This window comes from Panicum hallii, chromosome 7 (genome assembly GCF_002211085.1).
Source record: "Panicum hallii strain FIL2 chromosome 7, PHallii_v3.1, whole genome shotgun sequence".
Classification (NCBI taxonomy): domain Eukaryota; kingdom Viridiplantae; phylum Streptophyta; class Magnoliopsida; order Poales; family Poaceae; genus Panicum; species Panicum hallii.
Window position 1 is genome coordinate 36582226 of NC_038048.1, and position 27048 is coordinate 36609273.

The following is a 27048-nucleotide window of genomic DNA, read 5'->3' on the forward strand; positions in this document are numbered from 1 at the left end:
AACATCAATCAAGCAGTATACATTACATATAAATGCTTGTACTGAATTGAATGAAACAAATAATTTACTGTCCGATATGTTGATACAAATTGTTGTATGATTCATTCTTTTGCTTGATTGAAGAATGGCTAATAAGGCAGATTGGTGTGATGCCACTACGAGGCATTTCATTGATATCTGCAAAGGAGAGATAGAAGCTGGGAATAGGCCTTTAGACTGGTTGGAAAAATCTGAGATCTAAATATGAAGAGAAAATTGGTCCGAAGCAAATGAAGAACAAGTTGGATAATATGAAAAAGGAATATACTTGGTTCAAGAATGTTGCCAGTGGATTTGGATGGAATAAGACAAATATAATTGTTGAATGTTCGAAGGAATGGTGGACTGAAATAAAATTGTTGAATGTTCGAAGGAATGGTGGACTGAACACCTTGCTGTAAGAACTGTAAGAACTGTATTCTAATTGTTCACTATTGACTTGTAAATTCTTATATGCGGTGATGTGCTAACTTTTCCATTTAATTTCAGTGATGCAACAATTCTTTAAAAGGAATTAAATGCAACCATGTGAGGTTCAGGAAACAAGGATCGAAGCACCTTGATGATTTGCATATATTTTTTAATAAGACACATGTTAATGCTAGCGGGGTTAGTGTATTATGTCGTGATGATGTTTCCTCCGATGAGTCGTGTGATGAGGATATGGATGAGGTCCAAAAATCAGTAGATAATGATGAAGTCAAGTTGGCTGTATTGAAGAAATCAAAACAAGAAAAAAAGAAACGAAAGGACAGCTCTACTGCTACTAAAAAGAAGGACGAGAAGAGCTTATTCTTTCGACTGTACACGAACACATGTTTGAAGATAGAAACAGCAGCAAAGAAGATCTCGTCAAGTGTTGAAGCATCGTCAACTCCTCCAACCAACCAAGTTCCTACCACTAAAGAGGCAACGCAAATGGTCAAAGATTGTATGGTGCAAGAGAAAACTGCTCTAATGCACAGAGTTTAATGATCATTTTCCATATAAACCGTGTCTCGGTATTACAGTCATTTCTTACCAATCCCACGGACTCACATCTACTTTAACCAAACGGTTTTCAACTTTTTCACAGCTTACAGCCTACAGTAGCTTTTTTCACAGCCTACAGTAGCTTTTTTCACAGCTCACAACCCACACTGCAGTTTTTTCCACAGCCACGGTCTAACCAAAATACCCTTAGTTTTCAGGCTGCTGCACGGGCATGTTTTCTGAGTCTCCGGCAACCATCTACCCGCATCTGATATCCTTCAGCCATGCATATTTCCATTCGCTCTTTTCCCTTTCTTCCCGTTAACTCTCAACCTCAACCACATCTGAATGGGATTCTGTTTTTGTTTTAACACTGTACCAAACCAAACAACTATGATGCGATAGTGGCAGTGGAACGTACCATCACGTTCAGGCGTGCAAAAGCCCGGATCACTTTCAGGTTTGTGGAGGAAAGGTGCTCTGTATGTGCTCAACTGACATGAATATGACGATTCGTTCTTTTAGCATTTTGATCTAACTACCTTGCGGGTTCAAACTTTATAAGGCAGAAGTGTTGGTTTTCAACAACACTTCCATGGATCTCTCACTGCTTTTAGTTCCTTGGAAGGTACAATGTTTTCAGGCTTCCTACAGAAGCAGGTTCTTGATTATTTTCAAAAAAAAATACAGAAGCATGTGCTTGATGGTAACCATCTACCTGCATCTGGTACCCTCCAGATATGCCTGACCCTTTGTTGCCATTAACTTAGCATGCTTCAATCACATATCCATGGAATTTTCAATCTTGTTTTTAAATGGCATATCTGATAAAAGCTACATGAACAAATACAGAAGCCGATATTCATTTCGGTTAAGACTGATTGGGCGTTGAGTTTTTTATTGCCAGAAATTTTTCTCTACTTCCATTCCACACACTATTCCGTGTTTTGGTCACTCTTGAATCTTGAGTTGCTCATCATATACTGTTCGTAATTGTTATATTTCAGCTTAAGCTTTCCTCTAAAAATTCTAGGTTTTCATTTAGGAAAAATTCTATTTTTGACCATCGAACTATTGCCTAAGTTTTGATTTTGGCCATCCAACTCTAAAATCAGAAAATTTTGACCATCCAATTATCAAAACTGTTCATATTTGGCCACCAGACGGTTTTGCTGGGTGGTTTTGGTAATACGGATGCCACGTGGCTATGAGCCCTGTCGGTACATACAGATAGAGGTACCTCCTGCTAGGGTGTCCAGGCCTTAGGCTTCTCATAATCCATGCTCCCCCTCGCCTCTGAGCCACGTGGCATACGGCCTCCGGGCCTGACAGCTGGGACCGCGGTCTCCGGACCCTCCCCCGAGCTCCATGAGGCCCGGGGTCTCTGCACACCCAGGTGGGCGGGAGAGCTCTCGGGTAGCCCCTGCGGACCCGGCCTCCCCTGGGAGGTCCGGGGCCGCCACGTGTGATGACCGGACCATCACACGCCAGCCCACTCCGACCGGCCTCGGGGGCCCCGGGCCCCCTTCCCCCGGGAAGGGGTCCGGTGCCGCCAGGTGTTGCCCAGCGGGAGGAGCGGGGCTGGCCCCGCCGCGTGCCTGCGGCCCGAGGCCCCTTGCGGGTCGCCTCCCCACCTACCAGCATTTAATGCGGTAGCTGAGTCGGGCACGCCAAAGTCAAAAGGTGCGGCCTGCCACTGACACACGGGGCAGGTAAGCTAACACCACGGTAAGCCCGCCTGTTCTGAAGGCGGCGCGTCACATCACCGTGCACAGTGCGCGGACTGTGTACAGTCCCGTCACGGCGCTGCACGGGTGATGATGGCCTGTAATAGGCAAGCCACGGCGTGCGCTGTAACAGTGCATGCGCGACGGGTCATCGCTGCTTCACCGCCTGACGGGAGGTTCCATCACAACAGTGACAGCACGGATACACTATTGTGCGGCGCTGACACCGGACACTGTGCAAGACAAGGCTGTACACGGCCATATCCTGGCTGTGGATACGCACATCAACTTCTCGATCGAGAGGACTACGGAGAGGAGCTCGAGGAGAAGACCTCCTTATCTCTCGTAGAACGGCCCCTGCTGGCCGGGCCCACCTGTCGGGGTCCCGCACAGTGTAAGCACTCCCCTTGAACTATAAAAGGGAGAGTGCATTCGTTAGAAGAAAAGGGGGGCTCAGCAATCAGACACACACAAGCTTATGCTGCTTTCCATTCAGGCTCACGCAGCCAATACAACACCAAAGTGGACGTAGGGTATTACGCTCCGGCGGCCCGAACCACTCTAAATCTTCGTGTCCTTCCTGCGTTCATCTGTCCACCGATCGAGCGCTCCTAAGTCTCCTCCAAACCCATCCTTAACTAGGATTAGGCGGGTGCTTTCCGCCACCCGGCTGGAGAATTCCTCCGACAAGCCCACCTATCAGTCCTTGTCTCTCTGTTTCTTCTATCCTCCCCTCTCTCTCTCTTTCTCGCTCCTACTGCTCTGCCTCCGCGCCCTCATCCTTGTCGTCGCCGTCGGTGGCTCTTAGCTGCTTCGCCTCCGTCAGCTCCGATGGCGACGCCAGCCTCAGTCGCCGCTGCAGCGCTCCTGCTCCTCCTCGACGCTCTCCCACCCGTCAAACTACCCACAAGTTCCCCGCCAAGAAAGCATCGAGATCCAGTGTCCTCGGTGAATCAAACCGAATCACGCCGGGCCACGGGCGCCGGCAGCGAGATCTCGCCGCATCGGAAGCACCTCTCTCTTGTAGCACCTCTCGCCGTTGGCGAGTGACGCCAGAAAGCAGAGCAAGCCCGAGTCGCGGTCTCCATGGGCATCAAGGCGGCACATGTGTCGTCCACCTCCTCCTGGAGCGGCGCAAGCCGTGCCGGCCTCCACCGGGTACGCGAAAAAGGCTGGGCGAGCTCGAGCTCTGCCGCGGGCCAGCGTCGCCGGGAAAGCGAGTTGCGGCTCTGCTGTGGGCTAGCGCGGTCGGACGAGCTGGAGAGGCGCGGGGTGAGGGTGGCAGCCGGCGCAGGGTGAGAGGAGAGAGATAGGAGAGGAGAGAGAGGGAGAGGAGAGAAGAGAGAGAGAGAGAGGAGTGAGGAGGGCTGATAGGTGGGCTCCATCGCCATGTGGCGTCCAAATCAGCAAAATCACCATCAAAACCGGTCGATGGCCAAATATGAACGGTTTTAAGAGTTGGGCTCCATCGCCATGTGGCATCCACGTCAGCAAAACCACCACCAAAACCGGTCTATGGCCAAATATGAACAGTTCTAAGAGTTGGGTGGCCAAATATTTGTGGTTTTGCAGTTGGATGGTCAAAACAAAACTGCCGTGATAGTTGGATGGCCAAAAATAAACTTCTTCCTTTCATTTATGATGATTTTGAATAAGACTTTCAGCTTAAATATTTCTCTGAAAAATCTAGATTTTCATTTCTGATGATTTTGAAAGGAACCACAACTACTGTATCTTATATGAAAAAGGAAAGACCCGGCTTTTTTTTCCAGTGACAATTACTGTAACGTTTTGTTCAACATCTGAGAGTCAACCTCATCTTTACAAGCAACCTACCTGTCAAGGTTGCTATATCTTCGTACAATGTACCAATCAATGGTCACGTCCTCCTTTTATATACTGCTTCTGGCCTCACAGAATCATAGATTTCGCGGCAAGGACTAGGCAGAAGACAGCAACACAAGCCGATTGCCCCAAGCAACAACCTTGTTAGATAATCACAAGAGAGTAGCTTCGACGTAGAAGAAACCTGTAGCAATCCTTTAAATCCCATGGCTGCGCTGATGAGTTCTTCTGTTACTCCCGGAGGCTTGGCGCCTCACACCTCTAAGGTTTCTACTCGCCGCCGCTGGAATCCAGTGATCTCCTCCGCTTCGTGCCATCACCGCCGAGGTCTTATCGGCTTGACGATGAATTCTTCAGGCATGAACAATGCCTTCCCGTTCAAAGGAACGACTACACGGTCAGGGCATCTCTCGTCTTAGTTAAAGTTCCTCTTCTCCAAACTTTACGTTTTAGTACAAGCTTGTATCTTGGCATGCACATCAAGTTTCATGCAGCTACTGCACAAAGGGTCTGTGTATAAAAATTCACCTATTTTGTTCAGAATTCAAGCAGTTGGTCCTGGCCCGGCAAATCCGTCAGGAGGAAATCTCCCAATACCCAACATGCCTCCATGGTGAGTGAAGAACAGAAGCATGCGTTGCTTGTTCATCTTTCTGATCTTTCCAAATTTGTTCGATCAATTTCCTTCTCGCGTTCAAACCCATCCGCTTCTCAGGGCCAAGTGGGTGGTTGGTGCTGTCATAGTTGCGATACCAATTTACAGAAGGTTCAGAACATTGGAAGGTAAATCATCGAGACCGTACATTCACCATTTCTGAAAATCATCTTGTCATGCCGCAATTCGTTTTGATTGCAACTTCTGTCGGTGGCAGATAAGATAGAGAAGACGGCAGAGGTGGCGATCGAGGTGGTCGACACGGTGGCGGAGGCGACGGAGAAGGTCGCCGGCGAGATCGCGGACGCGTTCCCCGGCAACGAAAACCTCAAGGAGGCCGCCTCGAGGATTCAGACGGTCACGGATGCGATCGAGGGAGATGCCGAGAAAGCCGAGGCCCTGATCCACAAGGTTAGTTTAATTACGCAAGCAATCTCTGTTGCTAAATGAGTGCGTTAGCTTCGATTACGGCAGCTGCTGATGTTGCTAGACTTAAAGCTCATGTGTTACAGTCTTGCAAGTTATCACTACCTGCTGTTCAATTCTTTGCTATGTTCGGTAGTTGGAGATAGAGAAACGTGCTGATTTGTAGGTGCTAGTCTGCTTGGCAACGTGATAGGAGTGGCGTGCACGTTAGGCGCCGGGTCATTGTGACGGTTCAAAAGAGGGGAAATGAGGCGCTTGGCTACGACTTGCGAGGAAAGTGGAAATGGATACGATAAAGCTCATCTTAATTTGTATAAGAGCAAATTAAATTGTTCATTTGCTGAACTTTTCATTTTAATTAAGTGCTAGTTGCGGCTTGTGAAGGACAGTGGAATAAATAAAATGAATAAACTCATTTTTAAGCGTCTACCCGGGACTATCGTATGCAAATGGTGAGGTTAACTATTTCCCTCGCTTGCATTGAGCAGGTTGACGAGATAAAGAAAGAGGTGGACTCAATAGTTGATCCTATAATCGACAAGGTCGTCAAGGAGGAGCAGGAGAGAAATAATTAAATAAGTTGGGATGCAAACTAAAGAAGCACACGCTTTTCCTTCTTGTTTGTTTCGCTTCTTTTCGTACCAGTAACCAGAAGAAGCTAGGGAGGCAAAATGACGCGGCCCACATGTCATCCGCCCGGCCACTTACCTCATTCATCTGATGTTTTTTTCTAGCCACGTGCTTGTACAGCTGCTGACTTTACCTACGAACCACAAGAAAGCAAGTTTGGTCGCCACTTATGAACTTTCCCGACAAGTAGTTATTGCATGTGCTGTCATTAAAGTGAAATAGTAAATTAGTAAAACCGAAAAAAATCGGTTTACATTCTTAAACTATCAAACTATCATAAAAGTATGATTTTCAACCTTCAACTATAAAATCGGATAACAGAAGTCATCCAACTGTTAAAACCGGCCAAATTTGGCCCTTTAGGTGGTTTCGAAGGTGGTTTTTCATTTTATAAAAAATAAAAATATTCAAATTTAAACTAAAAATTCATAAGTAATATATTTTAAATAAAAATATGAAATGATGATAATTTTTTAAAAAATTATAATCTATCTATTGGCACTATACTTGTCAGTTATTCGGATCTAATTTTTTTATTCATAGTATTTGGTTGCTTGTAATTATGCCTATTATTTTTTAATAAATAAGATTTAAATGAGCAATAATAGATAGGTTATATTTTTAGAAAAATTTTGTTATTAGTTTTGATTTTTAATCTAATTAGAATTTTTTAATCTTCTTTAAAAAATAGAAACCACCCTAAAGACTAAATTTTCCCAGTTTCAACAGTTAGATGGTCTTTCTTATCCGGTTTTGTAGTTGAAGGTTGAAAATCGAATTTTTGCGATAATTTAAGGATGTAACCGGACTTTTTTTCTGGGTAAAAATGCTGTTCACTTTTCCGGTTTTCCCTCCATGCCATGCATGATGCCCTGTAGAGTAGTACTTCACAAATGGACCATGTATGGATCAGTTAGACTTAGACCCTCCACACTACCAACTTTTTTTTTTTGGACTTTGGGGCTCCGCTTATTGGCGTCATGAACCAAACGGAAGCCAGCAGAAGCCCAGATTCCAAACTAAGCGAGCGACGGCCCGAGTATGAGTGTGAACCCTGAAGGCTGAAGGAGAACCGGAGAAGTCAGCCTTGACTCTTGGGCACCCAATAATAAATCTGTGCTAGTACCACTGTACCAGTGCATGCGACATTTACCACTCATCTAGTCATCTGGGTGCTGCTAGTAATGACGGTGTCCTCCTGTCCTGCAGTCCTGCTCCTCACCAGCCGTGCCAGTGCATGCCCGTCATGTGACGTTGGTCTAATGCTCATCTTGGTGCTACGCTATCTCACAATGCATTGTTGACTGACCTGCGTGCGTGACTGCGTGGTGAACATGCATTCCGCAGAAAACAACACGTACAATGACTCTAAAGATCAGACTTTTTTTTGCAACCACACACAACACAAGTCCTTTTCCCCCCCTTCCAAACGTATCTCAGCAGCAGAAATTTATTCGAGGAAGCCGATCGATTCAGAGCTGCTAGCCGTGACCGACCCCATTGGCCGTCGAGCCTATTCACCACGCCGCTCGTGGACAAGGGGAACAGTCGATCGAACGCAACCAGCGTACATACCGACGCACGCGCAGGCCAACGGCATCGCCTCCCTCGCGGTCGCGGTCCAGAAGAGTGGACGGATACGGGGGGGGTCCGCGGCGGCCAATAATAATTTGCGCGCGTCGCCTACGCGCGCGCGCGTACCCGTTACGGTCGAAGCGACGGAGATTCGTTCCGGTCCGTCGATCGCCGTCAGCCCCCGCCCGTACGTCGTCGCCGGAGGCCATTCTTCCCCAAAGTTTCGCCGCCGACGGCGACCGTCTCGCCCGGGCGCGCGAGCATCAGGTGGCGAGCGGCTGCCGCCACCAGCGCCGCGCCATTTCCTCGCTCCGCTCCTCCCGGCCACGTGACGCACGATGCAATAATACACCGTCCGTCAGGCCTGCCCCCGGCCCCCCTCTTCTTGTCACGAGACGAGAGGCGCTGCTGCTGAGCGTCACGCGCTCCTTTTATGCGCAAACCGCTGCGGATGCTAGCTGGCGCAGCGCATTGATTTTGTTTTATGCCAAGCACTAAGCAGAAGGAAGCTGCACAAGCGCATTGCCCCCTCGCTCCTGGCAGTAAACTTAACTAGTCTGTTATTACTCAGTCCCAGTTCCCAGCATGGCCGCGCTCGGCTCTTCCGTTCCTTCGGTAAGCCTGCCGTTCCATGCCCCCGTGGTTCCTCCTCGCCGCTGCGGGGGCAGGCCGGCGACCGCCGCATCGGCTCTCCACCGGAGATGTCTGCCTACCGGCTCGACGACGAGCTCGTCAGGCGTGAACACCGCCTTCCTCCCGGTGAGAAGAGCTAGCACACGGTAAATAAGTGCATCTTTCTCCGTCTCCAAACCTATCGTCTGCTGGCAAGTATGTACTACAGCACAAGTTTCATGCAGCTGCAAGTTTTATCGCCCGTTTCTGTTTCAGAGTCTCTGCAGTTGATGCTGGTAGCGCTGCTGGCCTGGATCTGCTGCCAGGACTGAATCTCCCCATTCCTCCATGGTGAGGGAGGGAACACCGGTTACATTATCGCTGCTTCTTGTTCGATCGGTGTTCAGGTGTTTGTTTCTGAATCTGTTTGATCAATTGCCTTCTCGCGTTCGATACCTGCTGTCTGCTTCTCAGGGCCCAGTGGCTGGTTGGTGCTATCGTGGTCGCAGTTCCTGCTTACAGACAGTTCAGAGCAATGGAAGGTAGTACACCCGATCGAGGCCCAGATCTCATATATTCATTCGCCTTTCGAAATCATCTCGACTTGTCATTGATTTCTGCTGCGACTTTTCCGGTGACAGATAAGGTGGAGAGGACGGCGGAGGCGGCGATCGAGGTGGTCGAAAAGGTGGCGGAGGAGGCGGAGAAGATCGCCGACGAGGTCGCCGACACGTTCCAAGGCAATGAGATGATCAAGGGGGCGGCCTTGAAGATCAAGGCGGTGGCGGAGGAGATCGAGGAAGATGCCGACAAAGCTGAGGCCCTGATCGAGAAGGTTAGTTATTTGACTACGCAATAATCTACTGCTACATACACGTTTAGGCTTCTATTCTTTATTGGCTCGCTAAACTTTTTCTACTTTTTTCATTCTAAATAACTCGTAGTCTTTTACTATAAGCATGCCCGATCTAAGCTGTGACTAGCAATTTTTTTACTAAAAGAAAGATAAATTTTTAGCGACCATGCCTGAGCATATATTTCATTAATAAAAGGTGTTCCTTGCAACGCTTTGCTGCATCTCACATTGCCAAAGTGTCACAGTCGAGTAAGGAGACCCTCACCGTCGATTACGGCTGTTGCTGATGTTGCTATTATTTAAAGCTATTGCAGTCTTGAAAGATACTAGCTACCTGTTTTTCTTTGCTGATTTCAGTAACTGGAGATACGTGCTGATGTTGCTATTATTGAGCAGGTTGATGAGATAAAGAAAGAGATCGATGAAATAGTCGATCCTATACTTGACAAGGTCGCCAAGAAATAACCTTAGAGAAGCAGAGCTCAAGGAGAGAAGCGGAACGGAAGACATCGTCAGGCAGCTGTTCGTTCATCCCCTGTTTATCTCGTGTTCTCGTTCCATTGTTTCTAGCCATTTGCCTGTACGGTCACTGACTTTCCACGAACCACGGGATGCCAAATTCGTTCGCCACTTGTGAACTCTGCCAAAAAATAGTACGTAGCCATGTGCTGCTACCGCACCACAATATTGAAACGATAAATTGGTAAAAGAAATTTGGTGTTCTTGCCCTGTCCTGAACTTCAATCGTGATTTTACCCCCACTCTCCTTTTCTTAACTCTTTTAACTTTACAATTTTACCCCTCCTTTTTTAAATGAACAACCATTTGCTCCTTATTAACTCAGTTAGTTGGAGCCGCATTAAACATTTTTTTCTAAAAAAATATGTTATGAGTAATTGGTAAATATAGAACTAGATAGCCTAACCTTAGGGGTATTCGGTTCCGGAGGGCTAAACTTTAGCCCTATCACGTCAAAAAAAAATTATTATTTAGAAGTATTAAATAAAGTCTCCCTACAAAACTAACTGCAGAACCCTAGACTAATTTGCGAGACGAATCTAATGAGGTGTATTAATATATAATTAGCGGATAGTTACCGTAACATCACTAAAGCAAATCATAGATTAATTAGCTTATTAAATTCGTCTCGTGAATTATCACTCATCTGTGAAAAAGTTTTATAAATAGATTTTATTTAACACTTTTAAATAGTAAGATTCTATTTTATTTTATAGAGCTAAACTTTAGCCCTCCGAAACTGCAAGCCCTGCTCCTCGCACCGCACCCCCAATGTGAACCCTAGTGGCGGCGCACCAAAGGCTGCAGCAAGCGGCAACGAGGCGGCTGCCGACCGCGCGGGTGTGAGGTGATATGGGGATTCAATTTTTGTATAGCTGGAGCCAAGATCCATTGTTTCCGTACGGTGGATTGAAGTTTTCCTTCTTGGACAGGAGACGAGTGGAGAGACCAAACATGTGGCCTGTGGAAGACAAGACGGGTGCCTCATTTTCTTTTTATGTATTTCTTACACGTGGGTCCTAGCATAGATGCCCCTAGCAGGGCAAAACAGGCTCGATACCAATTTTTCTGATGTAAGGATCCAATTATTTACCGTCTTCACTCCTACAATGTGGAGGGTGCAAGTTTGTTCATATTTTCTCTATGTTTTGTGTCAAAAGAATTTTGATGTGTACCAAATTGCTGCCCAGACATGACATGTCAAAATAAGGGTAAAAACACAGCTTACCTACAAAAGTAGGGGCAGATCTGCAGGAGCAAACTAGTCTTTTTTGCAATAATGGATACCGTTAAGTCCTCTTAATGGAAAAGGGGTGAACCCAATCTTTGTTTTGAAAAAAAAAGTAAGTCATAAAGTTGAAAAAATGAGGATAAATTCACTGTTAGCCTTCAAAGACAGGGCAAGAAGGCAAAAGGGCTATATATTGGGGGAAAAAATGCCGTTCTTTGTCCATTAATGTATGATGCTCTAACCGGCCGAACCTTACGAGTCGGACCCATGGAGACGGTAAGCTGCAGCTGCAGGCCGCTCAGATCTTTGCGTCCCCAGTCCAGCTGACGCGCGTTCGAACGGAAGCCAGAGCTCGCGCTCGCGCCATGAGCACCAACGGCGCGGCCCTGCTGTTCCGCGCGGCGCGTCCGGCGCCGCCGTCCCACCACACATGAGTCTGCTGCGATGCGAGAGCATCGCCCTCGCCATCACCGCTGGTCATCAAGGTCATGCAGCGCACAGCGGCAGGCCGGCAGCGCGTCCTACCGGCACGTGCGTGATGACTGCGTACGATCTGATACCACACGAGAGGACCAAGGGCAGCGCGAGGGACCCCGAGTTAGCGTTCGTCAGGCCTACCCCATTGCCACGACCACGAGAGTCACGCCTTCCAATTATATGCTACATAAAGCTGGCGCAGAGCCTAGATTTTATGCCAGGCACGCTGAGCAGAAGAAAGCAGCAGAAGCATATTGCCCCCCGAGCAATAAGCTTACCTGACGTTCACAAGAGAGCAGTAGCTCCGACGACGTAGAAGAAACCTGTGATCTTTTAGATCCTCCCATGGCAGCGCTCAGTTCTTCTGCTCCTTCTATAACTTTGGCATTTCATGCCTTCGTTTCTCCCCGCCACGGCGGCAACAAACCGGCGATCGCCACCACATCGGCTACTCAACGACGGCGAGGTCGTACCGGCTTAACGATGAACTCTTCAGGCATGAACAACGCCGGCATCCCACCGATCAAAGGATCAGCTACACGGTAACTGTGCATCTTTCTGTCTTCAGGCTTATCGTCTTGATCATTGGAGCAGTTATCTAGCTAGCGTGTTATGGGCCTCGGCACGTGCTGTTTTCATTCAGCTACAATTTCTATTTCTAAAAAGGAAATCCTACAAGGCTGTATATCAATTTCACCTGTTTTTTGTTTCAGAATTTCTGCGGCTGATCCTGGTAGTCCCGGCCCAGCTCCGTCAGGAGGAAACATCCCGATCCCCGGCATTCCTCCATGGTGAGGGAAGATCACTTGCTTGCATCTTTCGCTGCTTGTTCAATGTTCAGGTGCTTCTGCCTTTCTGAATCTGTTTGATCAACTGCCTTCTCGCGTCTCTGCTTCTCAGGACCCAGTGGTTGGTTGGTGCTATCGTGTTCGCGGTGCCCCTTTACAGACAGTTCAGGACAATGGAAGGTAGTATACCCGAGATCATATATATTCAGCGCCTTTTGAAATCATCTCAACAACACGCGTTATTTCTTGTTGCCGCAAACTTTGCCGGTGATAGATGAGATAGAGAAGACGGCGGAGGTGGCGATCGAGGTGATCGACAAGGTGGCAGAGGAGACGGAGAAGATCGCCGACGAGGCTGCCGTCGCGTTCCCCGGCAATGAAACGCTCAGAAAGGCAGCAGCGAAGATTAAGGCGGTCGCGGATGAGATCGAGGAAGATGCCGACAAAGCCGAGGCCCTGATCGAGAAGGTTAGTTTAACTGCGCTATCTATTGCTACGTGATGAGTATATGTTAGGCTTCGATTACGGCCGCTGCTTTTCTTAAGGAACCGGGTAAGGGGTCTGGTGATTATATTCAAAAGAGAGAGAAAAATCAATGAAAACAAACTACTAAACTGCTACAATAAGCCAATACTTTAACATCAAACAACAAAAATAACAACACACATCGCACCATGACATCCCGCCACTGCTAAACATGTTTGTCCAATACCATTCCACAGCTCCACACACCACCAACAGCTGGTTGACACACTACTTCACGCTATCACCAAGAGACAAAACCGTCAAGTCCAGATGCCATTGTCATCACGTGTTGTTGTTACCTACGATATCCCACACCGAGACAACCACGATCATGTAAGGCTAGTCGCCAAAGTCTGCTACAAGCCGTGTAGCCGCCGTCACATGATCGAATCTGCCTGTGCTACCTTCAGACGTTGCCCCATACGGGACTAGCCCCTGCATGCACTGACCCGCTAGCCATAGTCTATTGTAAGACGCGATCCGGCTCCATTAAGATCTAACCGTCTCGTCAAATATAGTGATAGTATTGTGCGGGCACGCAAGCGCTGCCGGTGCACCTTGTACATGCCACCACTGGTTCCGTCACCACGGCGCCGCTGACACCAGCGCACCGCTGCCATGCCCCTAGGTGCACTTCCGCTGAGCACTTGTACCTCCACCGTTGGTCCGGATCGCCGTCGAGTACCGGGACTCGCTGCACGCCGGACCCATCTTGAAGAAGGCTATAGATCTCAACTACAAGGCACTGGATTTGACCGCCACGACACTCGATCCTTGTGCTGCCGGTCATGTAGAGTAAGACTCGTGAACATTGAGGAGTGGAATGGTTGCTCTTTCATATGTTCAATTTACTACTAATTCTTTAGCTAATCACATTTTCATAGCCCCCGGTTGTAGCACTAACATTCTACTTATGTTGTGGTGAAGAATTTGCTTGCATAAATTGCGCGGCTTTACCCCACCTTTGCCAATACATACGCACTAGATGTAACCACTTCTCTCACTTACTTTGTTGAGCAGGTTGATGAGATAAAGGCAGAGATGGATTCCATAGTTGATTCTATAATCGACAAGGGCGCCAAGAAGTAAGGACCATATAGATACGGAGCTCAAGGAGAGAGAAATAAGAGAAAACCAGCGAGCGATTGTCCAACGCCTATTTATCTAAGCTCGTTACGTCGTTTCTTGTCATGTGTTTGTACATGGTCGCGGACTCCTTACGAACCACTCACGGATTTTGTCGATAAATATTACTCCCTCCATTCCAAATTGCAAATCGTTTTGGCAAATAGATTTTGCTATACATCTAGATATACATTATGTCTACGTACATAGTAAAATATATATATCTTGATTTGCCAAAACGATTTATTTGGAACGGAGGGAGTACTATTCATGTTTGTGTGCTGTCGTTACAGTGAAAACATAAAATAACCGTTTGGAAGAGTTTCTTCCGAAACAGGCTTCATTGGTGAAGTCAGAAAAACCGGATTCTAATATGGTAAAATGCCGTTGTTTGTCCTCTGTTCGTTTGACGTATGATCATGCTCTGGACGGCTGAACCATACAAGTGGACCATGGACGGAGCAGCAGTTCACCACAACGCTCTAGACGCCAAGCTGCAGCAGGCTGCTCAGATCTTCGCGTCTCCAGCTGAGGCGCGACAGCAGGCCGACTGGCTGCCAGAGCAAGCAATGAAGCAAGCAAGTAACGGGCAACAGCCCTGATCCGCGCGGCGCGTCCGGCGCGGCAGCCCCCACATGGCCACATGGGTCTTGCTGGGAGGGCATGGCGCCGTCGCCGCAGCGGCAGCGCGTCCTACTGGCACGTGCGCCCGGGCGAAGGTGCCGGGAACCCAGCCCAGCCCGCAGGCGCGCACATGCGGGCACGCCCCTCTCCGGCTCTCCGCCGGCCTCGCTCCATCGTCAAGCGCCCGCGCCCCCAGCTGTCGCCTGATCGGGCCGACCACTGCCTGGGCGCGCCGCGGCCCTACCTACCACGGCGCATCGCAACAGCTTGCTCGTCGTCGCTGCCGTTCGGATCGTGGCCGGGTCACGTGGCCGCCGGCCAGCTCACGAGCGAGGGGAACGGGACGGGACAGGGCTACAGGAGCGCAGGACAGCCTGCAGGGCGATCCGAGCCGGGCACAGTGAAGCAGACTGTACGACGAGCTAGGGGCGATGGATCAGGCTCGAGGGCTCGACCACAGGTGTCTGAATTTCCTTTTCGTGATCTCATCATTTTCGAGGCAAGCTAAGCTAGCAAGCTCATGGACTCGAGTGATCGCGCAGTTGCCAATAGCCATTTCGTGTGGATTTCTATTTCAAAAGCAACCAGCTGATCCATCCCCCCACCAGGATCTAGTCCTCGCTACAATGATCTATGGTAAAGGGAGAGTGGTAGACCAGTGACTGTGAGCAGTGTTTCCGTTCTCCCTGGCCTGTCCAAGCCGGATGCAGCGGTCTGCAGTGCAACCGATCAAGTTCACTGGATCCAGGTCCCACACTCATGTGCAAACCGCTGTTGTCACACGAGACTGCGATTTTGGACGTTGCCGTGCTCTAAATCTTCAGAGGGACTTAAGTACCATTGGTAATTTGACAGTGAGCGACCTGGATGCAAGTAAAGTCAGAGCTACTGATTCTTTAAAAAAAATCAGTACTTGGGTTATCTCGATCCTATGTGTGATCTACAGCTGAGTAAATGCAGATCGCATGCCTATATTTTCTGAAACTTAAACCGAGCTAGTGAGACATTTCGTAGACCAACTCAAGAGTCTTTGCGCGTTCTTAGCTCACTAGCCTCTCTTGTTGTTCTGAAACTGCCTAGCTAGTCCAGGAAGCAAAAACCAAATGTAGAAAAACTTATGTAAGTATTGCATGCTAAGAATAATTAAGAATGGAGGAATGGATAAATTGAATCAATGGTCATAATTACAACAGCTCGTACGAGGAAGATACACCAATGTGAGGACGGTAAACAAACAGAGGCAAGAAGACAGCGAGAGATCAAGAAAACATAGGGGAGGATCAGGACCACTGGATCATCTAGAAGGCGTAGACGGCCGCGGCGACGGCGACGGCGGCGAAGGCGAAGGCGGGGCGGAGGCCGGCGGCGCCGCCGGCGGGGGTGCTGGGCTCGGCGGAGGGCGAGGGGGACGCAGCGTCTGGGCTGGGCGCCGGAGGGGAGGACATGGGGGCCTCGGGCGCCGGCGCGGCCGCGGACGGCGTGGGCGCGTCGACCGTGGGGGCCGGGGCCGGGGTCGCCGTGGGCGGGGCAACGGGCGCGGGGGCCGGCGGCGGGGTGGCCGGGGTCGGCGGGGCCGCCTGGGGTGCCGCGGCGGGAGCGCCGCTGGGCGCCTGCGCCGTGGCGGCCACGGCGAGGAGGGCGAGCACGGAGAGCACGGCGAGGTGAGAAGCGGCCATCGCGGTCGAGAGCTTGGGTCTCGTGGCTCGCTTCTCGCCTGCCTTGTGCTGCGGTGAAGGTGTGAGAGCTCGAGAGTGTGTGGGGAGAGGACGTGCAGAGGCGTGGGGCTTATAAAGGTGGCAGCTTTTGCGAGAGGCCCCGAAGCTGTGCGGGTGCGGCGGCCGCTGCGCAGGACAGCGCCGATGCAGCTGCCGCTGCCTTCACCCGCCTGCCTGCATGATTGCCTCGCACGTCTGGACCTCCATCATTGAGAGGTTTTCACGGTTGGAATTATGCTTTGGAGCAGAAAATTATGAGGAATCAACACTAATGGATCAACGATGATTGGTGAGCTTTCTAACCACAGATTCCTCCTCCGTTCTGCTTCGTGGGCACATACATATGAACACAAGGGCAAAGGCTCTCTGGAATGTGGGTCCTCGGGGGTCGTGGGCCCCCTTGTCAGCTGACCGTTCCGGTTATCTGATTGTTTACCGTTTGGCAGGTGAAGGCAGTTAGTTATCCTTCAAACGAGAAGCTGGAACTGCATTGCTGACTGAAGCTGAATGTCTGAATGTTCCTTTTACCCGGAGAGCAAAACAATCCATCCGGTTTGTACCGCACGCAGCGATCACCGATCTCTCTCTGAACGACAGGTGAAGGCAGGCATCACAGGTAATGTAAACTACCAACCGCTCACGGTTTTCACTTTCACCTGGTGATCGGCTGATCGATGATCAGGAAACAGGAGCGGCGTCCGCACTGTTACCATCGGTGCTGGCCACATGCCAGGTGGACCCTTGTGTGCTCCCGGCGCCACTGGGGCATGTGCGTGAGTTGGACCGAGCGAGGGTGGGGTTCGTTGTGAATTGTGATAAGGGAATACTGTCATCTCAAAAGATGCTTCAATGCCTCACGCCTCACCTGTCCCTGCGCTGCGGCCTGCAATGAAAAGATCGGAAAGAGAGGAGACGGAGACAGCTAGGGGGACGGGGGAGGGAGGGAGAAAGATCAGATTCTCCTCCCTTTTCTGGCCTGTCAAATGAGGAATTGTGCTATGAAAGTAACTTCCGCTCTGAAAATAGCATCACAGACTGCTAACCGAGGAGTACATGCTGGTGTTACTCTGCACAAAAAGGAAAAAGAATGGTATTGTAAAGCCGATGCCCTTTAGAGCTGGTTCTTCTTCTTCTTCTTTTTAAGTGCCAAGCAATCCGAAGAATACAGCTCTCCATGGATCTGTCTGCCACTACCTTCCTGACAGCTTCCTTTTGGCTGTATACCACTTGAGCAGGCCAAATGGCCTAGCACAATTATACAAACCAAAATGTACGGAAATGTCAGGAAGAGCAACTGATGCCATCTAAGCAAGGCAAGCGGAAACACCAAGCTTAATCGCAGGTAGTGTAAAACTGCCAGCCTTCCGGCAGTTAGCAGATAGGCTGCTGGTAGCAGACGGTATGCAAAAATAAGCATATCATTCCTACATTTTTCTTTGCTCTACAGACCTACCCCCAGCTGTCAATACGATTACTTATGCCCTATGGCAGTTGAGGCGGCCGGCAGCAAATACGGCACCAGCCTGAAGCCGTCAGGAGGTTGTACCTGATGACAATGGACAACTGCTATTTGTCTATACATTTGACCAAACATCTTTATTTTCACGGTCCCTGCATCCTTATCCTCAGTGTTCTCCCTGCATGCCTTCGCCATCTCTGCTTGGGTGATACTGTCATACGCATGGCCTATTTTGTTCTCCTCGCCTCGCTCTTGTAGGTTCCGTGGCCCATTTGTTCGATCTCAGCCCAGTGGTGCGTTACACAGCCAAAGAAAGGAACAGGGCACCATGATGCCTCTCTGGGTTGGGCTTTGATTTGCGTATTCGGCTCGGCTGGGCAGTGTAGCCTAAAAATCTTAGCAGGCCGGCCCGGATTTCTCACTCTGGGCCCTCACTCGGCTCTTCAATCACACGGCGGGACCTCGTTCCGTGCCAAAACATCGCCTTCCTGTACGTACGAGGAATCTCCACCGTACACGGCGTCCTCCAATATTAGCCACCCCAACTAATCTATTATCCCCGTCCTCCAGGTCCCAGCCAATGAGAGTGCGAGTTTTACCAGCCACGATCCGTGCCGCAGCGAAACCGCCAGTGCGGGCCGTCCGATCCCGCCGAGGCAAGCACAAAAGCGCCCGATCCCTGCCGTCCGTTTGAACCACGGCCATTGCCCGTCCCCATATATAATCCCCCACCCAACCGCCGCCTCTAATCGCCAGTTCTTAATCTCAGTTTGGGGAAAAAAAAGCCTCGCGGGTCGCAAACCACTCTGCGCTGATTTGGGAGGCCCTCGAGGTAATCATGCTCTCTCGATCCCGTATTTCGAATTTTCGATTCCTGTGGTGGACCATTCGCTCGTGGTTTCGTGCTGATTTGATTTCTCCCTGCGGCGCTCGCTTCGGTGATTAGAAAAGCGCGGGGGCGCCGCGAATTCGAATGTCCAGCGCGATTAGGGTTTGGCGATTAGGATTGTTTTGAAGGATTTCTGGTTCGCTCATGCTGATTTGATTACTTCTGGTCACCTGTGCTAATTTAGTGTGGATTATTGGGGTTAGCAAACAATTACGGATCTATGTTACTGGGAATCCGATGGTTTCGTAATCGGCTTAGGCATCAATAATTCGCTGCAAGTATTTAATTTTATATACCTGTAGCTGTACCAATAGTTGAATAATTTCCGTGCATCCAACATTTGGTTTATATATATGTTCCTCATTTAAAGAATTTCTGGAACTGAGATTCGGCTGATTACCTTCTGCTGATGGTTAAAGTTGTGGCCTAGCTGAAAACAATCATGTCATGGCTGAATTTTGGATTGAGAGAATGTTATGATGTGAGACTTGAATGTTTTGTTTAATATGATTCTAGTAATGTTGGGTGCACTTAAACTAGCGTTGGTACTGTAATTTAAATGTGTTTTGAACATCTGTTTATTATTGCATGAATCATAGTGATGCTGATGCACTCTGTTAATTGTTTTGCTGAATCCACGGCTTGGCCCCATGCTGCCTGTTAATTTGACATATATGAAATTTAGTAAAAATATAGCACTTCTGATGTGGCTCCCATTAGGATATTAAGAAGAACCATCAGTTTACTAATGCTCATATTTTTCAGTGAAGACCTGAAGATGGTTAGGTTTTTGTATTTGTGGTATGGGTAGCAGTCTGGCTACATTGTCTGTCTAATTTGATTGAAATTCTTTTGTGCCTGTCATGTTTCACTCGGAGAGCATTATATTTTGGGATATTGGGCTATTGGTTGTTTATTATTCATAGTTGTAAAAGGAATGATCATGTTTAGATATAGAATATAGGTTATAAGCATATCAATATTTCCTGAATAATTCTATGGGTCTACGGGATTTTAACCTTCCCGCATACTGAATTTATTGATTTTTCAGGAAAAATCTAAAGTTTGCCAAACAATTTACTGATTACAATTTTTTCTGTTGTCAGGTAAACCAGACCTTAGTGACACATGGCTCGTACTAAGCAAACTGCTCGCAAGTCCACTGGAGGAAAGGCTCCTAGGAAGCAACTAGCCACCAAGGTTTGTAAATTTATTGTTGTGCCTTTTTTTTGTTACTGTCTTCAACTATGCTGCACAATGACTCTACTTTATCATTTATATGGAAAGAAAACCAGAAAACCATCTCTGGCTACTCTGTTTTAGGGTGGAAAGTTCTCTGTTGGCTAATTATGGATATCTGGCTTTAATGCATTGGTTCTGTTAGTTCTATTTGCAAAAGGTTACTTACTATGTGACCTTCTTTGACAGGCTGCTCGTAAGTCTGCGCCCACAACTGGGGGAGTGAAGAAGCCTCACCGTTACCGCCCTGGGACTGTTGCTCTTCGGTGTGTGAAATACTGAAATATTTATTCAATTGATTTACTACTATTGTGCTTACTGAAATGATTCTCTGCCAGATTCGCTAATTCTAAACTTATGCCTGATCCTGCAGTGAAATCCGCAAGTACCAGAAGAGCACTGACCTGCTCATAAGGAAGCTTCCATTCCAGAGGCTGGTTAGGGAGATCGCCCAGGATTTCAAGGTGAGTTTTGTATTCATACTGCTATATTGTGATCAGTCATGTGGGATGCCACAGTTCTGAAGTGTGACTAGTAACTTTTCTTAACCTCTTCTTGTGTATTTGTGCAGACTGATCTGCGTTTCCAGAGCCATGCTGTGCTTGCCCTGCAGGAGGCTGCGGAAGCATACCTGGTGGGTCTGTTCGAGGACACCAACTTGTGCGCCATCCACGCCAAGCGCGTGACCATCATGCCCAAGGACATTCAACTGGCTAGGAGGATTCGCGGCGAGAGGGCTTAGTTTCACTGCTCTGGTGTGCATCTGTTCGATGCAACTGCTTTTGTGATGTTGGTGCTTAACATCTGTTGGTGTTTTGAACTCTGAATAGTTATAGTGCTCGTTCGTGGTGCTAGGTTAGGTGGTGTTGCAATCTTACTATGTTTAGAGTTTAATCGTTTGTTACCTAATTCATCTTATAAGTGCTGGTTTCATCCATCTACCTGATGGGTGTGTATCTAGGCTCATCTGAATTCTGAAAACTTGAATTGATATGTTAAGCAAGTTGTGAACTTGGTTAGATTGTGCCAGCTCTGGTTGCATTATATTGTGCTGAGGTTTGCATGATGTGGCCTGCTGTGTTGTCGATGTGCCCCCTTCATCTCTGGGCAGCATCGAAAATCGACAGTCATGAACAGCCCTGCAAAGCTGGCCGGCCTTGTTACCTGCCTCCGTAGATCAGGCCAGTTCAGTGTCCTCTTGCGATCGGCTTGTAGCGGGGGACAGCCCATTACCGACAGGATTGGCGGGTGGCAGGCCGGCAAGCCGCCGAGTCGCAGCATCGCGGGAAGGCTGCCGTCGCGTTTAGAAAGACCCGAAAGCGGCGTCCTTTTGGCACGCGCCACGATCAAAGCATTTTACCCTATGCAGCAGCCGTGCTGACCGGCCACCGGTCTTCCATTCCGATTGCTTCCGCGTGCCGGACCAACCCACCAGGACCAGGCCACCACCATTCTCCGGCCACAGCTGACTGACAGACTGACCATTTCTTCTCTATCCATCGTTCCGTTCTGCGTTCTCAGACCGGGTGGACCGCTCTGAGATTCTGACTGAAGTTTTGTGGCCTGCACCTGCACCACCGGCCGCCATCCTGGGGACAAGTTCCCGCCAACCCAGATTTTCAAGTTCATTGCGCGTTTTCTTTTGTAAGGTCGGACCTGTGACTTGTGATTTGTGAGCCTGACCCGTTTCTAGTTCCGACCATGAATTACACCAAATATCTAGGAAAATAGATCCGATGCAGTATCGTCTCGTCTCTGCAATTGAGTCACTGCCATGTGGATCCGGATCCACACATCAGTGACTCAAGTGCAACAGCAACTATCGCAGGGGGTGGCACCACCAACATCAGCGTCACACGCGCAATGCGCATCCTGACCTCTTTGTATGCCTTGGCTCCAAGCCGAACCCAAGGGTGCTCAGGCCTGTCGCCCTGGTTAGTGGTACTGACGGCAGCGCTCCGTGCTCTCTAACACGCTGTCGGAGATATCAGAATGGTCAAGCCCGACCAACCCGGCTGAGTTCAGCGGCCATCAGGCAGCTTCCACAATAATAACACACGAAAAACGTGACAGAAACCGCTCGGAGCCCGTTGGTCAGCACCCTATTCAGGGTCTGTTTGGATCCATCCCCAAATGGCAAAGGGGCAAATGGCAAATTTTTGCTCCTGTCACATTAGATGTTTGGACGCTAATTAGAAGTATTAAATATAGTTTAATTAAAAACTAATTACATAGATGAGGACTAAATGACGAGACGAATCTATTAAGCCTAATTAATCCATAATTAGCAAAATTACGGTAGCATTTGCCCTTTTGCACTTTGGGGTGTTTGGATCCAAAAGTGCAAAAAAAAAGTGCAAAAGAGCAAAAGTTTTGCACTTTCTCTTTCTCTTTCCGTTGGATCCAAACAGACCCTCAGTTCAAACTGGCTCAAATTTTTTATTGATACTCGAGGTCTCGACGGAGGCGTGCTCAGCTCAGGTAAACTACAACAACAAAATAAAACTGGCATCCATGGGAGCCTTCAGCATGTATCAACAACATTTGCTCCTAGGCGAGTTCAAAACCTTTATAAATTGCTTGGCAACGCCGTATCCGGCGATTTTCTAGAAACGACGTAAAGGTCTTCAGTACGGTGCCAGGCAGTGGCAGCATCGCGTATTCCCCACAGATTGTACCTGCACTCTCGAGTCATGCATGATCCATGGTGCCCATTGACCGGGGAGCGCTTTTCTTCTAAACGCTTTCAGTCTCGCCAGCCCTGGACGGCTAGCTGAAAGTACAATCGACTCTTTAGGGAACGGGGCGCAGGATCATGGGTATGCAGGCTTGCTTTCAAGTCTTCCTCACCGCAGCATCCTTGTCGCAAATCCCAGATGCGGACCGATTCTTTTAATTTGGTGGGGCAAAGAATGGGGGAGCAATGAGTTCAACCGTGCAATTTTGTTTACAGTTGCAGGCGCCGATCAACTGCCGGCAGCCGATCGGCTGAACGACGGGTTCTCGATGGCCATGAGTAGAAACCGACGCCGAAAGTGGCTCATCTTTACTTGTTGCTGCAGCACTGATCAAGGGGCGCTAAGCTTGACTCGCTCGGTTTACGTCAGGAGCCATGCGCCGTGATTTGAGGCAAGCTCGATCACTATTTGATCAGAAGCGAGCGCCGGCCCTTTTTGCAACTGTGGAAATGATAAAGAGGCCTTTTCTGGATGAAATGCTAAGAAAACCCTGATGGCTGATGAGCTTGCCTGATCTGACGAAGCATGGAGCAAGACTAAAAGCCGTGCTCTCTTCTCTGCCTGCTCCATAGTGATGTTGATGGGCAGACGGGTTCCGAAAAAAACAAACAATCCACAATGCTAGCAACAGGTTAGCACGGCCCATTCCGTTTCGAACCCTTTTTTTGTATCTAGTGCAACCAGGTTGCGCTTTCTTTACTGAAAGGTTGTTGGCGACACATCAAAGCATGCCGCTTCAGAGATTCATATTGCTAGATTCCAAAAAGAATGTCATGTTATGCGAGTAGTTCAACGTGAGAGTAGTCCCAAAAGGTATAGTATCACCATACTAATTAACTTAGAAAAGTCGGGGAGAACAATGGAGGTGGTTTACAGTTGCCCAACAAGAGACCCAGGTAGGAGGACTAGGAATACGTTTGGGCAGAGACTCTCTCTGATAGTTTGTTCCTTTCCTGGCATTACCAGCCAAGCAAACGAAAATAATGCCTCGCAAATTCAATTCCAAGGTATGTTTCGTGAACGTTCTGTTATTCGGAGCATATACGAGTGACCACCCTCCTTCAGGCAAAACGAAAAAAAAAATGCCGTCCAAATTAACATGTGCTCAGACAAATAGCGGCCTTAGGCAAACTTGACTTGCCTATGCCTTCGTGGTTCTAGAAACGAAAGTGTCAAAAAAGTTGGCACTGAAGGTCTGAAACGTATCCAAAGTCGCAACTTCTTCCTATTCTTGTTACATCACCTTCATGCTCGACCTTTTTCAATCATTGCGTCAGCCATTGAGCCATATGACTATAAACTGTTTTTTTTAGAAAAAAGTTCAGCAGGAAAAGTGAAGATGCCAGCGGTTCTGGAAGCCATTGAAATTTCAGCAGAAAAGGCAAGCAATCTGATCAAATAATCTTTCATTTCTCGTGTATTCAGAGGAACAGAACAGAGCTACAAGCATTACATTGAAAAAAAAATTTAGTGTGTGTGTACTGGCGCTAAATTCGGCTTGTAGAAGCTTTTCCTCCTGAACAAATCACCGAACTTGCGGAATATCGGCCTCTTCTTCTTGTGCTTCATGGAATCCTCCATGTCAGCGTAGTGGCTCTCGTCGATGTGATCGAACTCGTCGTCGAAGTCCTCCATGGCCGCGTCGGCCGCGGACTTGAGGTCGGCAATGTTGCTCAGCGACGCGAACACCCGTTCCTTGGGGTTCAGGCTCCCCATCCGCGCCGACTGCGAGAAGCCGCCCTTCAGCTTGCCCGGCTCGCCGATCGAGTACCTCCGGCTGCCCGGCGTCCTGGGCTTGTCCGCCATCCACCGCTGCGACGCCGACTGCGGCGTCCCGCTCTTGCTGCCGTTCGGCAGGCGCTGATCGAAGCTGTAGTCCGGCGCGGGGGCGGTCTTGGTGGACGCGGGCGTGCCGCACGCCGTGGTCGTCGCGGCGAGGAGGCTGTTGAGCTCCTTGAGGCTGCCCTGCGCGGCGGCCTCGCTGACCTTTATGCACTCGTACTCCTGGCGGAGGCTCTGCAGCGCGCCGTCCTTGTCGGCGACGGCGTCGTTGAGGCGCGCATTCTCGGCCCGGGCGAGCTCGAGCGAGTCCTTGACGACGTTGGCCTCGGCGACGGCCTGCTTGAGGATGTCCCGCAGGCGCGCGTTCTCGTCGCGGATGACGCGCTGCGACTCGACGAGCTTGGTGTTCTCCTGGCGCGCGCGGTTGACCTCCTCCTCGGAGGCGCGCACGCAGTCGAGCAGGACGCGCTCCTTGTCGCCCCACGCGGCCGCGCACTCCTCGGCCTCGAGCCTGCACCGCTCGTGCTCGGCGGACACGGCGCGCAGCCTGGCCTCGGCGGCGGCCAGCGCCCCGCGCAGCCGCTCGGCCTCGGCGCTGGCCGCCTCCAGCTCGGCCTGCGCCTCGGAGAGCCAGACCTTGACCTGCTTGGCCTCCATGGTGACGTCGGAGAGCGCGACGGAGAGGTCGTCCGCGGCCTTCCGGCTGCGCTCCTCGCCCTGCATCGCCGTCCGGAGCTCGCTGCGCAGGACCCTGATCTCCTCGTCGGCGCCGCCGAACATGAGGTCCTTGACGCTCCTCTGCTCCGCCGCGCCGCCGCGCCGGGCCGCCGCCGCCTCGAGACCCTTGTTGGCCTGCCGCAGCGTGGCGATCTCCAGCTTGGCCTCCTCGAGCGAGATCTTGGTCTGCTCCAGCTGCTTGGTCTGGTATATCAGCGACTCGAGCATCTTGCGCTCCGACTCCTTGGACTTGTCCACCTCCCGCTCGAGCAGCTGCACCTTCTCCGCGGCGCCCTTGGCCCCGCTCTCGCCATCCCTCCTCACCTCCTCGAGCTCCCTCAGCGCCCGCGCCTTCTCCTCGCGCTCCCTCCGGAGCTCCTCCTCCAGCTGCGCCAACCGCTGCTGCTGCATTGCGCCCGCGCCGCCAACGCTGCGCCGCCTCTGCCCAACAGCAAACCGCCAATGCAAGAGCCGCCGTTAGAAACAACAACCTACTAATCACCTGCCCCTACTTGATCAGTGATACCAAATTCCCAAAGCCGTCAGCTTTGGACGTAACGTAACGTAAGGAATCGAGGCGAAGGCCAGTGCAATATACCTCCGGGGACGGGGACGCCTTGGAGGGGCCGCCGGCGGACGAGCGGCTGCGATGGAGACGAGGGGACGACGGCTGCTTGCGGTGCTCCCTGGAGGAGGCGGACGAAGAAGCCGTGGCGGTGGCGGCGGCCCTGAGCCCGGCCTCGAAGGAGCCGGATCTGCGCGGCGAATCCCAGCTCATCAGAAACCGAATCGCCTCCCGGGCTAAATAGTCAAACAATAAAAGAAGGCACCACGCCGCGAGCGGGAATGGAACAGAGTGGGAGAGAGATCCCCGAGCCGAGCCGGGAAAGAAGGATCTATAGCGAGGGAGCAAAGGAAGGCAAGGCGCGTGCGTGGGCGTGCGGGCAGGCAGGTCTCGAGTCTCACCTCGGCCTGGCGGGCAGCATCTCGGGCACGCGGGGGGGGGGGGGGGTGGGGGGTGGGGTGTGGTGGGTGAGCGGGATGGGGGCGGCGCGGACTCCGAGGCCGGGAAAAGAAATCCGTGTCAGTCAGTCAGAGGGGAACGGAATAGAAGGAGGCGAGGCCCCGCGCAACATGGCGCAATTAATAGAGAACCCCAATTAATACCTCCGCCGACGCCGAGAGCGGAGGAGGAGGAGGAAGGATGAGGAGGAAGAAGAGACGGAGGAAAGGGGCAGTGGGGTTCAGCCGTTCAGCGAGGCCGCGGGAGTGGAGGTGTGGGGATTAACGAACGGAGAGAGGGGGAGCCGGCTTTGGATTTGTTTACCTGTCCGGGCGCGCGTCGTCGCGGGCGAGGGCCGCAAATGGCGGGTCGTGGACTCGTGGCGAGGAGGGGAGGGAGAGCGCGGGAGGAGAGGAGAGGGGAGGGTCGCGCTCGTGCGTTTGGATCCCAGCGCCGAGGCCGGGCGGCGTGCCGTGTGCGTGCGGTGCGGGAGGGGGTCAACGGGGGGTTTTGGCTGGTGTTTTCCGATCGGGCACGGGCACTGGCTGCGGCCGGCCGTTGCTGCGCGGGACGGACGGGCCCGACGTGTGCGTGGGTTGCCTGCCGGCTGCCGACCGGCGCGTGGAGGGCCGGGTTTTAAATGGCCGGGGGCGCGCGGTGGTTCGGTGCCCTGCGCGCGCCGGGGACGGGGACTCTTCTGTGGATTTGGTGGGGCGGCGGCGAAAAATTCCGTGGAAGCTGCGGCCCCGTTTCAGGTGCGGGATGATGGATCGCGTCGCGGTGAACCGGTAATGGGCGGGCCGGCGGCGAGCTTGACTGTTGATCGTTGAACGGTGTAATCGTTGCTAATAACACGGAGTCTTCCGTTGAAAGCCCAGTC

At 50.6% G+C, this 27048-nt stretch overlaps 6 protein-coding genes and 1 long non-coding RNA gene across 13 annotated transcripts; 5 read left to right on the forward strand and 2 right to left on the reverse strand.

Moving 5' to 3' along the window:
- The first annotated feature begins 387 nt into the window (after positions 1-387).
- Positions 388-1030, forward strand: LOC112901252. The gene is made up of 2 exons (XR_003230266.1): positions 388-445; positions 529-1030. It is a non-coding gene; the product is annotated as an uncharacterized LOC112901252 (long non-coding RNA).
- Positions 1031-4627: 3597 nt separating this feature from the next.
- LOC112898823 lies at positions 4628-6464 on the forward strand. 2 transcript variants are annotated; one of them, XR_003229932.1, is made up of 6 exons: positions 4628-4980; positions 5125-5196; positions 5299-5366; positions 5456-5649; positions 5831-5947; positions 5988-6464. XR_003229932.1 is itself a non-coding variant. In XM_025967125.1 (5 exons), the coding sequence occupies exons 1-5, from the start codon at positions 4790-4792 to the stop codon at positions 6237-6239; spliced, it is 612 nt and encodes a 203-aa protein (XP_025822910.1). In that variant the 5' UTR covers positions 4635-4789; the 3' UTR covers positions 6240-6464. The 2 variants fall into 2 exon arrangements, 1 of the variants encoding a protein (XP_025822910.1); XM_025967125.1 differs by lacking the exon at positions 5831-5947 and having other exon boundaries at positions 4635-4980; positions 6153-6464.
- Positions 6465-8190: 1726 nt separating this feature from the next.
- On the forward strand, positions 8191-10989 carry LOC112898879. Of its 5 annotated transcripts, none has more exons than XR_003229942.1 (7): positions 8229-8648; positions 8758-8832; positions 8956-9023; positions 9123-9316; positions 9734-9859; positions 10573-10703; positions 10789-10989. XR_003229942.1 is itself a non-coding variant. In XM_025967183.1 (5 exons), exons 1-5 carry the CDS (start codon positions 8455-8457, stop codon positions 9800-9802), a joined length of 600 nt encoding a protein of 199 aa, XP_025822968.1. In that variant the 5' UTR covers positions 8231-8454; the 3' UTR covers positions 9803-10075. The 5 variants fall into 5 exon arrangements, 2 of the variants coding, with proteins under 2 accessions (XP_025822969.1, XP_025822968.1); XR_003229943.1 differs by having other exon boundaries at positions 10586-10703; XR_003229944.1 differs by lacking the exon at positions 10573-10703.
- An 805-nt stretch (positions 10990-11794) lies between these two features.
- Positions 11795-14153, forward strand: LOC112901363. The gene is made up of 5 exons (XM_025970257.1): positions 11795-12106; positions 12278-12355; positions 12465-12532; positions 12627-12820; positions 13898-14153. Exons 1-5 carry the CDS (start codon positions 11910-11912, stop codon positions 13964-13966), a joined length of 606 nt encoding a protein of 201 aa, XP_025826042.1. The 5' UTR covers positions 11795-11909; the 3' UTR covers positions 13967-14153.
- A 1521-nt stretch (positions 14154-15674) lies between these two features.
- Positions 15675-16302, reverse strand: LOC112900721 (arabinogalactan protein 1-like). Its single transcript, XM_025969539.1, has 2 exons — positions 15987-16302; positions 15675-15706 (listed from the first exon to the last, which is right to left on the reverse strand). The coding sequence occupies exons 1-2, from the start codon at positions 16300-16302 to the stop codon at positions 15675-15677; spliced, it is 348 nt and encodes a 115-aa protein (XP_025825324.1).
- Positions 16303-18511: 2209 nt separating this feature from the next.
- LOC112899503 (histone H3.3-like) lies at positions 18512-20942 on the forward strand. Its single transcript, XM_025968000.1, has 5 exons — positions 18512-18632; positions 19796-19889; positions 20118-20194; positions 20302-20392; positions 20500-20942. Exons 2-5 carry the CDS (start codon positions 19818-19820, stop codon positions 20668-20670), a joined length of 411 nt encoding a protein of 136 aa, XP_025823785.1. The 5' UTR covers positions 18512-18632; positions 19796-19817; the 3' UTR covers positions 20671-20942.
- A 3115-nt stretch (positions 20943-24057) lies between these two features.
- LOC112900221 (plectin-like) lies at positions 24058-26181 on the reverse strand. 2 transcript variants are annotated; one of them, XM_025969006.1, is made up of 3 exons: positions 26132-26181; positions 25764-25920; positions 24058-25606 (listed from the first exon to the last, which is right to left on the reverse strand). In XM_025969006.1, exons 1-3 carry the CDS (start codon positions 26149-26151, stop codon positions 24134-24136), a joined length of 1650 nt encoding a protein of 549 aa, XP_025824791.1. In that variant the 5' UTR covers positions 26152-26181; the 3' UTR covers positions 24058-24133. The 2 variants fall into 2 exon arrangements, with proteins under 2 accessions (XP_025824791.1, XP_025824790.1); XM_025969005.1 differs by lacking the exon at positions 26132-26181 and having other exon boundaries at positions 25764-26125.
- Between the last annotated feature and the right edge of the window lie 867 nt (positions 26182-27048).

Bases quoted from the DNA above. Each gene is read 5' to 3' on its own strand.
- LOC112898823 (XM_025967125.1), top strand. From the start codon at position 4,790: ATGGCTGCGCTGATGAGTTCTTCTGTTACTCCCGGAGGCTTGGCGCCT. The intron at 4,981-5,124 runs GTCAGGGCATCT...TATTTTGTTCAG, and splicing joins TTCAAAGGAACGACTACACG to AATTCAAGCAGTTGGTCCTG. The intron at 5,650-6,152 runs GTTAGTTTAATT...TGCATTGAGCAG, and splicing joins CCGAGGCCCTGATCCACAAG to GTTGACGAGATAAAGAAAGA.
- LOC112898879 (XM_025967183.1), top strand. From the start codon at position 8,455: ATGGCCGCGCTCGGCTCTTCCGTTCCTTCGGTAAGCCTGCCGTTCCAT. The intron at 8,649-8,757 runs GTAAATAAGTGC...TTTCTGTTTCAG, and splicing joins GTGAGAAGAGCTAGCACACG to AGTCTCTGCAGTTGATGCTG. The intron at 9,317-9,733 runs GTTAGTTATTTG...ATTATTGAGCAG, and splicing joins CTGAGGCCCTGATCGAGAAG to GTTGATGAGATAAAGAAAGA.
- LOC112901363 (XM_025970257.1), top strand. From the start codon at position 11,910: ATGGCAGCGCTCAGTTCTTCTGCTCCTTCTATAACTTTGGCATTTCAT. The intron at 12,107-12,277 runs GTAACTGTGCAT...TTTTTGTTTCAG, and splicing joins ATCAAAGGATCAGCTACACG to AATTTCTGCGGCTGATCCTG. The intron at 12,821-13,897 runs GTTAGTTTAACT...TTTGTTGAGCAG, and splicing joins CCGAGGCCCTGATCGAGAAG to GTTGATGAGATAAAGGCAGA.
- LOC112900721 (XM_025969539.1), bottom strand. From the start codon at position 16,302: ATGGCCGCTTCTCACCTCGCCGTGCTCTCCGTGCTCGCCCTCCTCGCC. The intron at 15,707-15,986 runs GCCTCCGCCCCG...TTCCTGGACTAG, and splicing joins CCCCGCCGGCGGCGCCGCCG to CTAGGCAGTTTCAGAACAAC.
- LOC112899503 (XM_025968000.1), top strand. From the start codon at position 19,818: ATGGCTCGTACTAAGCAAACTGCTCGCAAGTCCACTGGAGGAAAGGCT. The intron at 19,890-20,117 runs GTTTGTAAATTT...CTTCTTTGACAG, and splicing joins GGAAGCAACTAGCCACCAAG to GCTGCTCGTAAGTCTGCGCC. The intron at 20,195-20,301 runs GTGTGTGAAATA...CTGATCCTGCAG, and splicing joins CCTGGGACTGTTGCTCTTCG to TGAAATCCGCAAGTACCAGA.
- LOC112900221 (XM_025969005.1), bottom strand. From the start codon at position 25,943: ATGAGCTGGGATTCGCCGCGCAGATCCGGCTCCTTCGAGGCCGGGCTC. The intron at 25,607-25,763 runs GTATATTGCACT...GCTGTTGGGCAG, and splicing joins AGGCGTCCCCGTCCCCGGAG to AGGCGGCGCAGCGTTGGCGG.